This window comes from Hermetia illucens, chromosome 1 (assembly GCF_905115235.1).
Source record: "Hermetia illucens chromosome 1, iHerIll2.2.curated.20191125, whole genome shotgun sequence".
Taxonomy (NCBI): Eukaryota; Metazoa; Arthropoda; class Insecta; order Diptera; family Stratiomyidae; genus Hermetia; species Hermetia illucens.
This window is the reverse complement of record NC_051849.1, coordinates 175,153,701-175,171,584: the sequence shown is the minus strand read 5'-3', so window position 1 is coordinate 175,171,584 and position 17,884 is coordinate 175,153,701. Positions and strand designations below refer to the sequence as shown.

Genomic DNA, 17,884 nt, shown 5'->3' with positions numbered 1-17,884 from the left:
TAATCCTTCCCCCAGGCACGATATTTTCGCTTTAAAAATGCATGGAAATGTCTTCAAATGGTAGAGTAGATGAGGAAATCTGTATAGCAAAGATGCAAAAGCAATCCCTTCCGGGTAATATGTGATAAGAAGATAGATACGTACAAGCACATCCAGGATAGTATAGAGTTTATAGCTTTAAATACTTACTCGATGTATAGTCCTGGGACTCAGGGATAACTGATGCGGGGTCACACCCTTGCGATTTAAATAGACGTCGGTTTGAGTGGCTTGAGTTTTCATGGCGTTACGTTTAATCTTTTCCACGACGAAAACTTCGGATTGAGGTTGAGGGGGTTGCTGCATAACCATCATGGGACCTTGGTTGGAGGCAGATGTTTCGCCTTGATGTTGCTGCATAACTAGCGGCGGTTGTTGCTGCAATTGCTGTACGAGAGCTGCCGCGGTGGGGTGCTGATGCAATGGTCCAGCCGGAGGAGGTGGTTGTTGCTGTTGTTGGTGGTGGACATGATGGTGTAGAGTGGGATGATGGAATCCGATAGGAGGCGGGAGAATTTCCTGCATTTGGTGTGGTGCCATCGTAATTTGTGTTGGGGGATGAGGCTGGGGTTGCTGCAGTTGTTGCGGTTGCTTTTGTAGTTGGCCGGAGGTGATTGTTGGTTTCTTACCACCGATGAGTCGTTCTTGACTGCGGGCCGAACTCAGTCGACCCGATGACCTTAAACCTAGCGATGCAGCCTCATCGAATGACGTCAAAGTATGCGAACGAGCGAAGCTGACGTGTTTCGTTCTAAAAATGGAAGAGAAAGTGGATTTTGAACTAATAATAGATAATAATGAAAATATTTTTCAAATAAAAATTATTTAGAGCATGCTTTCGAACACCCTATGTAAGAATGGAACCGAATCGATTATAATCGTTCTTTTTCTAAAAAGCTCCGAATTTTTTAGAATATATCACGTTTACGGAACAATTGAGCAGGAAACTAGTAGGAGCTTCTGTAAGAAGGATCTTTTCCCTCCATCCGAATGAACACACATATAAGAAAATGTGCTTAAATCATTTAAAATGGTACGGTAGGGGTGTGGGTTTTAGAATTATTTTGAAGCCATAATTCCAATTGAAAATCTGAAAAACTACATGATAACATTATTGTTGATACATAATAGCTTTATGGTTCGCCACGAGCTGTCGTCCGCTAATCAAACCATATTCTTGTCCATTTTGATTGAAAAGTGGCAAGAAGATCTAAATAAAACACTAAATTTATTTTCCCAACAATTTTATTTTCTTGTTCTCTGACATTCTTCACGGTCGTGCAATCGCATCCACCAATTTCGGAAAACGGATGTAACTTGGGATTGTCAACTGACTCCTCAGATTTGTTTCGAGGTTTTTGTGGTGATCGTTTACATTCCATCTTGGTTTCGAGTAGATGCCTTTGAATTCTTCTGATGTCCGCACCTCTAATTTGCTTACCTATTGTAACTTGGAATCTTAAATTGATGGGTGTTTTCTGGTTCGTCGTAAAATAGATAGGACAGGCTGTTGTATCTCATTCGCCATCTGCAGTCCATATTCATTTGGCTTAGAATTCTCCTAGAGAACCGACGTTGTTTGCTTTGTGGGAGTTATGATTAAGTACATCCATTTGTTAAAACCTGTAATCGCTTAGTGTGATATTTTGTTTGATTGGCGACTTTCTTTTGTTTTTTGCCATGATTTTGGTCTTCTGTTTGTTGGTTTGCCTCTTTGTCAAGCTTCACCAGTGTCTCCTTCCGCTCTCTGGAATGATTTATATTGTGTGGCAGTTCCATAGGCATCTTTCGGATTATATACTCCAGACCGGTTTTGAACCAGAATGGAGCCAGCCCATCGCTTTTTTAAGATTTTGTATTAAACAAAACCTTATTAGAATTTGTTTACTGTTTGCCTATCTGCCCGCCCATCGATCCGTCTTTCTTTTTCTCTGAGGTGGAAATCTTCCAAAGACAGTGGTACACATATGCCAGCGCGTGGGATTTTTACCCACTAAAACCGCTCCAAACTCCTGTCCTCTCCCCCGTGGAACCACTGCCAAGAGTTTCATCGCCCGCTGAATGCGGCTTTGTGTTCTCCCTTCATTCGCCACCGTGCCTTTCTCGTTTTCTCTGCCTCTCTCAACCTTCACTGAGTCCGATTCTGTGAATTTATCCGTGGATCAATTGACCCTTCTCTGCGCCTTGTTACCGTTGTTGCCACAAGCATAACGTTTCCTCCCTTTCAGGATTTTCCACGTGCGGATCAGAGGAAGAATGGAGTTGATCATAGATGCGCGCCATTTCATTGTTAATCAACGTCCCTCCGGCTACTGCGTAGACCGCTTCATCTGAGATGGGTCTAAACCCATAACAGACTCTTAACGGGGTCTTTCTATAAACTCCGCTCATCTTTTGAGCTTGAGGTATGCAATGCAGTTGACCAAATTGGCTCTGCGTAGAGCAATATAGGGCTCACTACTCTAGGTGGCTCCTTATATATGGCATCATCCTTGCCAGGGTTATGCTAAAATTGGACTCCTTAGTGCAAACATGTTGTAAGTGCTGCTTGAAATTCAGCCTTGCATCTATTATCACTCGAAGGTATTTAATTTCTGATTTGGAGGTGATGATGAACTTCTCCATTTTGTTACAAGCAGTGATTTCCTTTCCTCACTTCATGATAAGCATCGCCTCTGCTTTATCCTTCGGGACTGTAAGATCTGCACTTTTGGCCACTAATTTATAGCAGTGATGGGTTCGGATGAATACAATTCCACATCAGGCATACGTTTTCCAACCACAACCACCGTTATGTCATTTGTGTAACCTGTTATTGTGCCTTGGCTGGCAGCCGCGATGTTGAGGACATCATTGTATATGATGTTCCATAAAGGCAGTCCCAAAACAGGGCTCTGTGGGACACTCGCGGAGACAATATATTCTTTGGTTCCATTGTCTTGTGGTACCAGAGCCCTCAACCTATTAAATAACTGTCAACAACCGAATTTTCTCAAGGGTACATACATACGTTTGAAGCTTGCGGATTCTGCCTCCCCCCAATAAACTTCTTTTTGCGGATTACGACGATCTTTTTAAACAAATTGTCCAACTTTTTGAATAAACAGTATTTAGAATTCACCTTACACCGAATATTTGTCAAATCATTCATAAATTTTATTAAATCTTCATTTTTTCTTAAATTCGTTCATTTAAAATTGGCGATTATCAGGTTTAAATCAAAAATCTAATACTTTTCTTTTTTTCTTCAAACAAATAGTTTACTTTGTTAACCGATATGTGCTAGAATTTGTATTGTAATATCAACTTTTGGAGTGTTCTTCAATTTTCTAGGCGAAGTGTCAAAGTCCTTTCATTTGCCCCCTTACATGAAACATAGAGAGATGTTACTCACTGCAATGGAGGAGATTCATAGTTCCCACATTTACACGAAATTTCGTAGCGATAGGAGCAACGGTTTCTAGGAAAATCGGTGTAGCAGAGAGGCTGAAAGACAGACAGCGCACCGATTTTAGAAAGGTTTTGTTTTACACAAAACTTGGAAAATACCTTCTTTATTAAAATTTGGCTGGCTGCGCCATATAGTGCAATTCAATATCCCAACATAGTCGTACACCCGGTATCATAACCATAGGGTAATCAGAAGAAAGATGGAAGTAGCAGCGGATAGGTTACACAATAAGCCGGTGTTAAGTGCAACCCACTATCCTAAGACGTTTCATGGGTGATTCGTCCGAGGAGCAAGAGGCATAGAATTTGGGGAAGAAGTGCAAGTATTTCAAGAATTTCTGCAGGAGCTACGGTCCATTTCAGCACCTCGTCAACCACGGCGCTTAAGCTTGTTTGATGCGCTATTCCCTGTTATGTGTGGAGTGAATAGCAACCACATATACTGCAAATAAAGGTTTACTTTCAAGGTAATACCTGCATGTCGTAAAAGGGAAATGAAAAAGATGGAAGTTTGTAGGATAGCAACCTGAAAATTTCGATATTGTCTGCGTTACGAAATTGCTTCTTGCATTAGCGCAACCTGGACGAAGTGGCGTTCCACGACTGGTTGTCTTTGTGATCGATGTATCAACGAACGGCCCAATTTTAAAATTTATCGCAATATCGTCCGTCCTGTCGCTTTCTATGGTTCAGAGTGTTGACCGACAATGAATTGCGCCTTGCGGTAATAGAGAGGAAGATGTTACGCTAGATTAGTGGCGTAACATGTTTTGATCATATCCGGCATAAGAAGAAGAGAAGAAGACAAGGTTTTCGATGGTATGGTCGCGAAATTCCCGCTAACAGAAATTCAATCGTCAAGATTGGTCTGAACAAGGAAGTCGATGGTAAGCGACTGAAAGGTCGGCCGAAACAACGGCGTCGTGATACGTTGGATAGAAATTTAAAAGCCTTGCGATTTAATCCAGCTCAGGCTTTAGAGAGAACCAGATGGCGAATCCGATGACGGCGAAACGACCCCGCTTTTGGAAGAGGTAAATGCTGAAGAAAAGAAGGAGACATTCTCTTGCAAAATCTATTCGCTCGAATACGTTCCGTACAACGATCCAGCAGACTACTACAGCACTTTCTAGTATAATATCATATAAACTCTGCTTCGAAACTTCTAGTGAAAGTGTGAACTGTACCGAATCCTCACTAAGAGAAGCATTCTTAAGCATTCGTAACTTTGCTGGATGTTTGAATATGCGTTGCAAAATTGTTTTTCCTTTTTTGACTAAGCTCGCTTCCACCAATGACTAACTCTTAAACTCGATTCGTCTGTAAATATAAATAACATTGCTTCAGAGACTGTTGATATTTTCTTTGGCCCAAATTAAATGTTTTTTGATGTGCTTCGCTGGCAGTGCAGGTTTTCCCGTCGTACTCTTGTGAGAAATATCGGATACGGGAATTATTTGCCTGATTGTGTTTAATGACACCTTACTGTTCTTTTTCCGCAATTCTTCCCTTAATAAAATTAATCATTGGTGCGATTATCCAATTGAATCAGGGCCTTGCAGTGTGTCAGAGCGCTTCAGCCCCGACCGTAAAGATACGCTACATCATTACAGTACCCTGTAGGAGGCAATGTGGTCAGTTTTGCGCTGCCCATGATTATTGCCCTGATATAATTCAGGTACACATTCGTAGTTAAGTTAAGTCCCACTGCCATCAGTGAGATTTGAACCACGACCATAGACAACCAAGTGCTCTAAACACTGAGCTATCCATTTCTGTACGCAATGATAGTGTTGGAAATTTCGTGAATAAAGTGATGGTAGCCTTGCCCTGCGATTTAGTAACCCCCTCTTCCAGGTAGATCATGGACAAACCTTCTTACCCATTTCGCTACAAATGTCTTCGAAACTTTTGGGTGTTTAGCCACATAGGACTTTTTAAAGTTTTGTGTAAAACAAAAACTCATTAAAATCGCTTCACTGTCTATCTGTCTGTTTCAGGCACTTTTCACTAAAATGGTTAAACCGATCCGAACGAAACTTGGTGGACAGATGGGAACTATGAAATCCCATGATAGGTGCAGTTTAAAGGGACGCTCCCCGTACATGCAAAGGGGTATAATAATATATATAATATAATTTTTTTTTTAATCAATGTAGTCACGTGCGGTATCAAGTGAAAGGTCTCAGTACTCAGTAATTTCCGAAACTGATATTACTATTAATATAGGTTTCAAAATGCCCGAGTAAAGAGGCAAAATGTGTACACTTGAAGTGAGACAAAACTCATTTTCGGAAACTACCGGACCAAAAAAATCTGAAAAAAAATCAGGGTGGTGCGCTTATACGAAATCTAGGCCTTAAAATATGTCCCATTCCGATATCTACTCAAATAAACTTACCAAGAGTATAATACCAATTTTTATAAATTGTATGAAGAAAAACCCTCAGTTTCAGCCTAAGAGTACTGAATTGCCCTGGCATAGAGGACAGTATCGAACATACGGATGCCAAGTTTCATGGCAATGCGGCTATTAACGTCAAAGTTACAGAAGTGCAATTTTGTCAATTTCGCAAATAAGGTACTTGATGCCATAATTAACAAGAGTAATTGACATCAGAGTGAGATATTAAAATCCATTCATGAAAAAACCATTTCTCTCCAGCCTTTTTTAAGGTCTTGTGTGAAACAAAATCTTATTAAAATCGGTTTACTGTCCGTCTGTCAATCTGACGGTCTCCCGGTTTGTTTGTATGTCAGTCACATGCATTTTTCCCGGAAACGATTGATATCAAATTTGGTGAGAATGTGGGAACTTTCAACACTCACGTACACATCCAGTTACATAATTCTACGTCAAATTTTTACGTGCAAAAGGGAGTGTAAATTTTTTTTCACCGAATATTGTTATGTGGGGTATCAAATGAGGGTCTTTGAAACTACCCGACCAAATAATCTGAAAAAAGATCAGGAGGTCATTACCATATGGTGTCTAGGCTGTGACACTAAATTCGGTGGAAAAGTGGGAACTGTGAATGCTCACGCATACAGTGAGTAACATAATTCTATATTGAATTCAGGGGGAGGGGCTCCCCATCCATGCAAAAAGGGAGTGTAAATTTTTTTTCACCAAATGTAGTTATGTGGGGTATCAAATGAATGGTTCCGATTAGTACTTTCCGGTCTTAGTTTTGACATTTTTTGGAAAGGTGGAAAGGAGTGCGGGGGGACGGAAGTGATAATTTTTTTAAAGGACTCATTCTCAGAAACTACCAAACCGAAAAATCTGAAAAAAAATCAGGAGGCTGTCACTACGTAGCGCCAAAGCTCCGAAATGCCCTCCATTGTTCAAGTTAATAATAGTATATTATTCCAACTTTCTGTAATCGGCTGCAGAACCCACCCCCCCTAAGTTCATCCTAGCGCCACGAAAATTTCAGCAATGTAGGCTTTGACATATACCTTACCAAGTTTGGTGGGAATCACACTAGTAGTAACAAAGTTATAATAGGTCAAAGTTGTGGCTTCTTTGCGAATTCAAGACTTTGAATGTCACTACCACCAGAATGTGCATATTCTCGCCTAATATATGCATATACAGTACTGGACAAAAAATCCGATCAATAAGAAAATCTGATTTTTGAGCAAAAAAAATCGTGCTGATAAAAAAAAGTAAGTGACGGTTTTTTTGTATTGATATTTTGCACTTGTTGGAGAAAAAAAGCCTATGTAAGGGAGGGACGTTTATTCAAAATTAGTCTACTCTACGAAAAATAGGTAAATTTTGTTTATGTTTCATATCAATCACAAAACTCGACGTAATACAATGGTTTTTTTTGTTTACTTAATATCTAAACAATAAACTCATAAATGTTTAATTAGTATTTCGTTGCGCCTCCTTTTCCCTTAATTAGGACTCGCATCCTCGCTGCCATTGATAAAATAAGATTCTGCACAATCTGTAGATCAAGTTCATCATTCCACGTCCTCAAGAGGATTATATCAAGGTCATGTTGGCTTTTCGGCATCTTCTTCATTGGCGTGAACAAGTTTCCTATGGCGATTAAATGCAGGCTGTTCCTGGATCAAGTTTGAGTTTTCGGCCAGAAAGTTGCGCACCTCCAAGGCGGGAAAGGTCAAATTATTGGAAAACTTTCAATATTTCTTATAAAACAACTAGAGAAAAAAAAACGCTTACATACAATGTGGGATCTGTGACAGAAAGATGACGCCACCTTGATGCTGATATTGCTCTTCAATGCAAGATATCAAATGCTCCTCCAAGATTCATTTATGGGCTGCACTCTTCCATGAACTGATGAAAGTTCTATCACACCATAAAACAAAAGCAGCCCAAGATCATCCTGCTTACCGACTTGCGCACTGTGGTCTGAATGCACTCCCCACTGAATCGCTCACCTGATCTTCTCCATAGGTGGTGGATCTCATCCAACCCAAAAATATTAAATTAGGATTGAACGGAGAATATTACTGTTTGTCACTGTTCCAGGGTCCAATTTTCGTGGTCCTTTGCCCATAAATAGTCTTACTTCTGCATTTTTCTCTTTCATTTAAAAAAGTCTCCTTTGCTGGTCGTCGGCCATGAAATCCGTCCTCTCTGAGCCTTCGACGAGCAGTTGATGCATCAATTTCTGTCCCAATAGCACATTCTTGAGCCCTTTTTTAATGTCCGATGAACTTTTGAACCCACCTCGCAGGCAACATCTCCGCATCAGTCTGTCTTTAGCTGATGTAGTCTTTTCCGGCCCCCCAGAACCCTGTTTGCCGGTAGTAGTCCCAGTGGCCCGAATTTTTTTTAAAAAGTCAGCTACAGAGGACTAATTAAAGCCCACAACGGTCGCTACTCGTTGTGTTCTCTACTTTTTATGAAATAAGGTAATAGGTTCTCCTTTGTCAATATCATTCATTTTACGTGTTTTTACCGTTTTTAAGAGTTTATGTAAAACAAAATCTTATCAAAATCGGTTCGCTGTCCGTCTGTCACACGCACTTTTCCTAAAAACGGCCAAACCGATCCGAACAAAATTTGGACAGATGGGAACTATGAAATGCCACGCATACAGCGAATGATATAAATTTAGATCAAGTTTAAAGGGGGCTCCCCATACATGCAAAGGGGGGATTTAACAATTTTTCCACCAGATGTTCAAATCAACCTTGGCAAGTGATTTATCGTTAGCGCGAATTAGGTGATCATGCCACCGAAGACGCCTCTCTCGCAGTTTTTACCATATCGATCGCAGATATCATCATTTCCGATGTGATCATGGTGAGTTACGCCACTGGTCCAATACAACACCTTTGCTTCCAATACCGCGAAACGCCGTCCTTTTTAGTCTATCAACACGTAGGCGACCTGATAGATGACACTGCGGTAAATTTCGGATCTGAGATGCTCGTTGATATGAGTTGTGGAACGCTACTTCATCTAAATTGCGCTACTGCGCAATTGCATAATGTAGTTTACCATTTGCTGCGATAGCGTTGATGATTATGATGTGTCTGTCTGTCTGCCACTCGCATTTTTCTCGGAAACAGTTATAGCCCACGCATACAGTGGGTTACATCATTACACGTTGAATTTAAGGGGGGGTCGAAAATAGTCAGATTAGGTATCAAATGAAAGGTCTTGGTTAGTACTTTCAAAAGCCGATCTAAGTTTTGACTTTTTTTGAAAAGGTGGGGGGGGATTGCAGGGGTTGATAGTGATCATTTCTTTCACAGACCATAGAAATCAAGAAGCTGCCACCATACGGTGTCCGGGCCTCCGAAATACCCTATATGCTCAAATAAATTTAATAACAGCATATTACCACAATTTTCAGTAATTGACTGCAAAACTCCCAAGAGTACATTGTAGAATCACGAAATTTGGCAGTAATGTAGCCTACAATATAGAACGTCGTGTTTGGTGAAATGGCACCATCACTAACAAGGTTATAAAATGAGTATCACGCGAAAGTGGATATTCACAAATAATATATGCGTAGATGGTACCAAAAGGACAATGTCCAGTTAAATGTGTTTTCATACCTGAAGCGTCCAGCTTGCGGTTTCCCAATTTGTTTTAAATTAATGCAGTTCAAAAACGGTCAAAGGGTAGTATAGGTCCCAGGGCGAAACGTGGATTGTACCCACGATGGAGCATAAAACCTGGGAAATGCCTGCTGAACCAACACCTACAGCTCTACTACCAAACCCTATCTCCACCTCCACGTGGTGACCGCTGGGAGCTCTTTCTTAACGAAAAACTGTAGACGGAGAAGGATGAAGGCGAGTCTCCCGCGCCTAAAAACGGGACAAATTGTACCAACTGGTCCTCCAGGTTGGGGGTTGGTAGGGCTGACAACCCTGCACGGAAAACAACTTGTTACGAAGCCATAACAGGAGCCTCGGACAGGACGGACTTTGACACAACGGACCCGGCAATGACAACGGATCAACGATTTGCGCATTTTCTCATGAAACGTGCGCTCCCTGTACAGAGATAAAGCTGATGAGCAGCTAGCCGATACTCTGTCCCAATATATGGCTGACATAACAGCGTTACAAGAGATACGATGGACAGGGACCGGTTTCCTGGAGAAGAGCCGCTACACCATATATTATAGCAGTCATCCAGTAAACCATGTGCTCGGAGTAGGTTTCTTAGTCAGCCAAAAAATGAAACCTGCTGTTAACGGCTTTGAAAACATAAGTGAACGGCTATGCACTCTGCGCTTGCGAAGCAAGTTTAGAAACATAAGCCTCATAAACGTTCACGCCCCTACAGAGGAGACTGCAGAGTCGGAGAAAGATACCTTCTACGAGGCAGTAGAACAAACCCTCGAAGCCTGTCCTAGATATGATATCAAAGTCATACTTGGGGATTTTAACAGCCAAGTAGGGAAGGAGCCCGTATTCAGGCGATTCGTTGGCTCCCATAGCTTACACGAAAAAACAAATGATAACGGACTGCGGATTATTCAATTAGCAGGGTCATACGAAATGGTTGTTGGAAGTACCTGGTTTGCGCGGAAAGCGGTACACAAACATACGTGGGTCTCTCCAGACAGGGCCATTTTCAACTAAATTGACCACGTGTTGATCGAACGCAGCCACTTCTCAGCCTCGATGAATGTCAGAACATATAGGGGGGCCAATATAGACTCGGATCACTATCTCGGTAGCATGGTGCTCCGCGCTCGAATAACAATACCACCTAGAATCCCCTCTGACAATCAGGTCAGAGTGAACACTGAAGCTATCCACAACACAAACCTCCGCGACACCTATAAGAGGGAAATGGATGCCGCAATAACCGCAGTCAACAGAGGACCTGGAGATGAAGCATCGACAAATGATTTTCACAATCACCTGAAGAACGTTATCATGGATTCGGCCACAAGCATCCTTGGCCACAAGCATACTTGGCCCCAGCCGCAAAAGGAGTCGGAACGGCTGGTTTGACGATGAATGTAAGCTAGCAACGGAACGGAAGAATGCCGCAAACCGAGTAATGTTGCATTTTCAAAGAGCGCGGGCACGCGCGGAGACTTATCACGAACTCCGTCGAGCGGAGAAGTGACTTCACACACAGAAAAAGGAAGCCTGGGAGAACCAACAAGTCTGTGAACTAGAAAAGTACAGGGAGCGACCGCACCAGGCGTGGAAGTTTTACCAACAAGTCAGTAGGATGAAACCTTATACACCTCGATGCTCATCCTGCCGAGACAAAAAGAGAAATCTGATTTCCGACAGAATGGGCATATTAGAGCGATGGGTTGAGTACTTTGATGAGCTACTGAACAACCAGAACATCGACGAGTTGGAGGTTCCGCCAACTGAAAACGACGGACAAATACAGCCACCACCAAGTTAAAAACCATAAGTCACCAGGAGCCGACGGAATTACAGCCGAATTGGTTAAATATGGAGGCCACCAGTTACACCAAGTGGTTCATCAACTTGTGCTCAAGGTATGGGACAACGAATCAATGCCTGACAATTGGCAACGAGGCATTATCTGTCTCATACATAAAAGGGAGATATCACACAGTGCAACAATTATAGAGGTATCACGTTGTTGAGTACCATCTATAAGATATTCTCCACTATCTTGCTAGGCCGGATAGCCCCATACGCCCAGAACATCATTGGCCCATACCAAAGAGGCTTCCCTCCAGGCAAATCAACAACAGATCAGATTTTCTCTCTGCGGCAAGCGATGGAAAAACTGTTGGAATATGGACAACAGTTCCACCATCTGTTCATCGAATTTAAAGCCGCCTATGATATCATAGCCAAGGTAAAACTGTACATGGCCATGAGAGAATTCGGTATCCCGACGAAATTAATAAGACTGACTAGCCTGACCCTAACCAATGTGCGAGGCCAGATAAAAGCAGCAGGATCACTCTCAAGACCATTCGACATCAACAACGGTCTACGACAAGGGGATGCCCTATCATGCGTCCTCTTTAACCTGGCCCTCGAGAAAGTGATCCGTGATGCTGAGGTAAATGCAAGAGGTACGATCAGATCGAGCAGGCGGTAATCGGCGCGAGATCTAGGGCTGCACATCAATGAAGGCAAGACAAAATATATGGTGGCAACGTCAGCACCGAAGACGAATCAACCAATAACATCAAACCGCACTGGTCAAACACGAAGAAGAATAAGGATAGGAGAATACAACTTTGAGACCGTTGACAATTTCTGCTATCTAGGGTCGAAAATCACAACCGATAACAGCTACGATAATGAAATCCGCGCACGGTTGTTGTCAGCCAAAGAGCCTATTTCTGCTTACAAAGACTGTTCCGCTCGAAACGTCTCACCATAGGGTCAAAGCTCTTACTGTACAGGACTATGATCTTGCCAGTCCTCATGTATTCCTCGGAAACTTGGGTTCTTAGCAAGAAAAATTGCGAACTCTTGGCCGCGTTCGAGAGAAGAATCCTCCGAAGAATTTTTGGCCCCCTACATGAAGATGGACGATTCCGTAGCCTACACAATGACGAAACCTATGAGCAATACCATGACCATTGTGGATAAAATCCGGCTCAATAGGTTACGGTGGGCGGGTCACTTAATCCGTATGGATGAGGATGATCCCACCCGGAAAGTCTATAAGGGCAATATCTATGGTAGAAAAAGAAGACGAGCAGACCCTGCCTAAGATGGAGCGATAGCGTAGGCCAGGACGCCAGACAGCTTTTAGGGATATCGAATTGGTGGACCTCGGCGCAAAACCGGGATATCTGGAGTTCCTTATTAAGGCAGGCCTAGACCGGATACCGGTTGTTGCGCCGTTGATGATGATGAGTTCAAAAACTTATCACCGCGAGAAACTGCAACCTAACGGTGCAAATACTTAACTCACATCTGTATTTATACGAAAAAAATTGTTTGTCAATTCAAATGAATATACCGTACTTATGCGAGATTAAGTAGGGCGCAGTTCGCACTTCGCAACTGATCGAATTTTTTTGCTAGGTACTAATGCCACAAATGTCTTTATAAAAGAAATACACAAAACTTTTCATACCTGTAGCGTCCAGCTTCCGGTTTTCCGACTTGTTTCAACTACAACTTAAGAATTCCCGAAATATAAGGTGAACATTGTGAACGTTTGAAGTCGGGTTGGGGTGGAATGTCAGGCAAGTTAAAGTCAAGATGTACCAGAATTTTTGAATTATCAGGCAGGGAGATCCGAGAAGAAGCTTATATAAAAATCCCTCCAGATGGATAATAAAAAAGTCGAAAGTCGGCCACAGAAAATTAGTGATTAAAAAAGTTTTTAAAGAAACTGTTCCTTATTAAGGATCAACTACCCATAAATATTAAAATTCAGAAAAAAGTTGTATATTAAAAATTACGTACACAATTGGGAAGAGCTGCTACATTATACCGAAAAGGGGATAATTTTCCGGAATAATTGCCGCATTATTCCAAAAAAAAATATTCCAAAATATTCCTTTTTCAAAATTAATTAAACTTCCCTGATTCAATCAATTACCTGAATAATACTCAAGGCAAATATAGGATCGAAATTACACTTTTGAAGGTAAATGAGAACCATCGACGCCACTGTTGAATATAGTGTTGAATTTCACGAGGAGCATTCTCATCTTATCCAACACAAAGCATGACTATCGAGTGCTCTCAGGAACATGTCGGGAATGAGATTCAGCAGCATAACGAGTAATTCATGTGAGAGCAGGACGAGCGAAGTGCAACAGGCATCACGTATTGAGATTCAAAGCACCTTCATATTCAGCTATTGATTCACTTGTCGAAGCGCATGCATTACCAATTCGATATACTGTATCGTAGATCCTGCACCTGCACCCATTTCGTCTCCTGGGAAGCCATGAATAATGTTTACATTTTTCTATTAAATTTACAATGGAGAAGGTGCTACCAATAATGCTCACGACCATTCGCTTGATTTATGCTTCGTGAATTGCAATTGCAATCAACGTAACCTTCGTCTCTCCTAGAGTTTACCTTCCAGTGTTTTTCCGGACTTTTTTCACTGCACGAGTACTTTATGTGGTGGAAGTTTTCCACAGAAAGTGGTAGGTTTTCCTAGATCTGAATTGCAAAAGTGGTGAAGGTGAGGTATTGGTGCAGAGGAAGGAACGTGTGCTGATAGGCGGAATAGTGAAAACGAGGAAACCCTACGGGGAATTGACTTGATTTCCATAAATCAGGAATTGACGATGGAGCAAAATAATTTGGAATCCTTTCGAAACAGAAATATTGGATTCTATCGCCACGGCAGCTACTGACATAGTTTCCAGAATTGGAATTTTTTTATTAGTCAAAAATATCAGAGATACCTAAGCGCTGTGCTTCGGTTTTGAATTCAAAAAGAATCCACTAAAGTGCGAGCTAAAAATTCCAGGTGCATCTAGCACATGCTTGTAATATGTGTAACTCTGGATCACATATATATTATCAGTATTATATGTACTTTTAGATGTGGTCCAATTTCAAATATTTCTACAAATGGAACGATTTGTGGGCTTTCCGAGATTTTCGATCGTTTATTATTAGTCGGACTTCAAGGCATGAAAGGTTTTGTGTATTTCTTTTATTAAACATTTGAGTGGACATTTATCCCATTAGTACCTAGCACGCAATAAATGCATATATCATGAGCGAATATCCACTTTCGCGTGATACTGGAATTTAAAGCCTTGAATTTGCACAGGGCGGACAATTTTGACTCGTTATAACTTTGTTAGTAATAGCGCGATTCCCACCAAACTTCGTAGGATTTTTACCTTATAGCCTGCACTGATGCAAAATTTCGTGATTCTAAGATGAACTGAAGGGGCATTTTCAGTCGAAAACTAAAAATTATAGTGATATGCCATTATTAACGTTATTTAAACAGCTATCGGTATGGAGGGTATTTCGGATAGCAGATTCTTGATTTTTTTTCAGATTTTTCGGTTACCATCTTCGACTCCCCGCACTCCCCACCTTCCTAGCCAATAACCGAAACCTTTCATTGGATACCCCACATGCACATATTTGGTGAAAAAAATATACACCCCCTTTTTGAGGGGACCCCCTCAAATTCGATGGAGAGTGATTTGACTCACTATATGTGTGAGCGTTTACAGTTCCCATCACCACCTGTTCTTCAAGTGCGAGAGCAGGTTTCATTAAAGAGGTGCTTGAAGTGCTTCATGTTTGGATACTTCACGATGCAGAAGATGTGGGGAGAAAGGACATATTGCCAAGGAGTGCAATAGGGACCTCAAATGCCTATTGTGCGAAGGAAAATAAGGGAGGGATAATCGGCATATTGCCGGAAGTGGTGAATTGACTGCAATGAAAAAATGGAGTTTATCCTAATTAACCTCAATAATTTTAGGGTCGATCAGGACCTTCTTGAGCAGACCACTTATGAATCTCAGATAGAAGCTGCTACCATAAGTGAATCCAACAGAAACCGCGACAGTGTGCTATGAGACTCAGACTCGACTAGTGGAGCGGTGATATGGGGGCGTGGTCACCAAGGCTTCATGAGTCAGCCGACTAGTGGTTTCATGTGAGCGAAAATAAGGAGTGTGTAGATGTACAGCTGCTACGTTCCACGGAGTCTCACATTGTCTGAATTTGAAGACTTGTTAGACAACCTGGTAGGAGATCCAACTACTAGTGCAATAGTGAATTGGCTAGCATTCGATCAGGCTGCCTCCAACCCAGACAAATGGCTCAGAGGGCGGTAGGTAGGACTGAACTGAGAAAAAAACGAACTTGTTTACAAGATAGCTCGAAAAACCTCAAGCTTGCCATCCAACTGAACAAGAGGGAATGTTTAAAGGAACCTTGCCCGGAAGCGGGTGTAAATCGATGGGGTTGCGCCTATAGAATTGTGGTTAGATGATGAAGAAGGCGGTCATCCCCACAGGTCTCGTGCCCTACTCTCTTGCTGAAAACCATCCAGGGGTTATTCCCTCCGCAAGAGACAAGAAGAGAATGCGGTGGGAGATATGCAGCAGAATAGGTGACAACAAAGCTTCGTGGCTAGATCGCAAACCGAATAAAGCGCTCAAAGCTCACCATAAAATCTAGACCGCACATGTTCATTGAATTGCTCGAAGCGTGCATGTCCGAGGGAGTATTCGACAGAAGTTGGTACCGCCGCCTAAGACTGGTAAACATCCAAGTGAAACATCCTCCTATAGACCCATATGTCTTCCTGACACTATCGGGAAAATGTTGGAGCAGATAATTTACAACAGATTAATACCGATCGTCGTAAGCCAAGGAAGTCTTTCATATTGGCAATTTGGGTTTCGTAAAGCCAGATCAACCATTGATGCCATCAAAATGGTTACTGTCTTGACCGAAAAGGCAATTCACGGAAGGGAGTGCACCAGAAAATATTGCGTCGTGGTGACCCTGGATGTGAAGAATGCATTTAATTCGGCCAATTGGAACCTTTCATGCGGAAGGTCGCGGTTCAAATCTCATTGGTGGCAGTGGGATTTGTATCGTGATTTGACGTCGCATACCAGTCGACTCAGCTGTGAATGTGTACCTGCGTCAAATCAGGGTAATAATCTCGGACGAGCGCAAGACTGACCACATTGCCTCCTACAGTGTACTGTAGTCTACCGTTGCTGTCTTGAACGAAGTGCTCTAAAACACTTGAAGGCCTTGGTCCAATACTGATTGTTGCACCACGACTATTATTATTATTATGTAAATAAAACTTTGGGATTATGCGTAATTCAGATAAATATGTTTGTACATTGAACAAACGGTATTCAATATATGTACGTACTTTATATGTACATAAGTATACTTTCATGCACGAAGTATATCCAAAATAGGTGCACGATCAATTTATATACATGCAGATAGAATTCAGTATTCGGTAATAGGCTATGTTTGTTTATTTAGCGTTAGCAAAACATCTACATCTGTAATATGTACGTATATCTTGTAAATATGAGAGAAAATTTTGGGTTTTTAGCCATATACGAATGGAAAAATGTGCATAGAAAGTTTCTCAAATAAGGTGAACACAAAACCTTTATGCCAGAAGCGCCAATTTCCGGTCTCCCGACTTGTTTTCTTTTTAGTTGGTATGTTCACTATTTTTGTTCATTATTTTGCTTCTCTTCATCACCATCAAAGGCGCAACAAGCAGTATCCCGTCTAGGTCTGCCTTAATAAGGAACTCCAGACATTCCGGTTTTGCGCCGAGGTCCACCAATTCGATATCCCTAAAAGCTGTCTGGGGTCCTGACCTACGCCATGGCTCCATCTCAGGCAGGGTCTGCCTCGTCTTATATACCATATATATCCTCATCCATACGGATTAAGTGATCCGCCCACCGTAACGTACTAAGCCGGATTTTATCTACAACCGGACGGTCACGGTATCGCTCATAGATTTCGTCGTTATGTAGGCTTCGGAATCGTCCATCCGCATGTAGGGGCCAAAAATTCTTTGGAGGATTCTTCTCCCGAACGCGACCAAGAGTTTGCAATTCCTTTTACTAAGAACCGAAGTCCCCGAGGAATACATGGAGAATGGCAAGATCACTGTCTTGTACAGTAAGAGCTTTGCCCATATGGTGAGAAGTTTCGAGCGAAATAGTTTCTGTAACCTGCTCCTTCTCTTAGTAGAAACGAATTCACTCTAGAGATGCATGGAACATCACCCTATCAGGAGATATAATTTCACATAATTTTTTGTGAAAAGTGATATTGCAAATTAACACAAATATCGCCTTGTGTGATATTATATTGCCAATATTACATTTTACATTCCGTTTGTTTCGGCATTGCAAATAATCCCCTTAGTTAAAATATATCACACACAAACTTGGAATCAACACAAGCTGGCTGAAGCCATCTA

At 41.8% G+C, this 17,884-nt stretch overlaps 1 protein-coding gene across 1 annotated transcript in view; it reads right to left on the bottom strand.

The window, feature by feature from the left end:
• The window catches only part of LOC119659515 (FERM, ARHGEF and pleckstrin domain-containing protein 2), a 449,110-nt gene that overhangs the window by 105,572 nt on the left and 325,654 nt on the right, over positions 1–17,884 (bottom strand). The window contains exon 8 of the mRNA XM_038067657.1: positions 190–790. Coding sequence (XP_037923585.1) covers positions 190–790 — 601 coding nt within the window. The remainder of the gene's footprint in view (positions 1–189; positions 791–17,884) is intronic.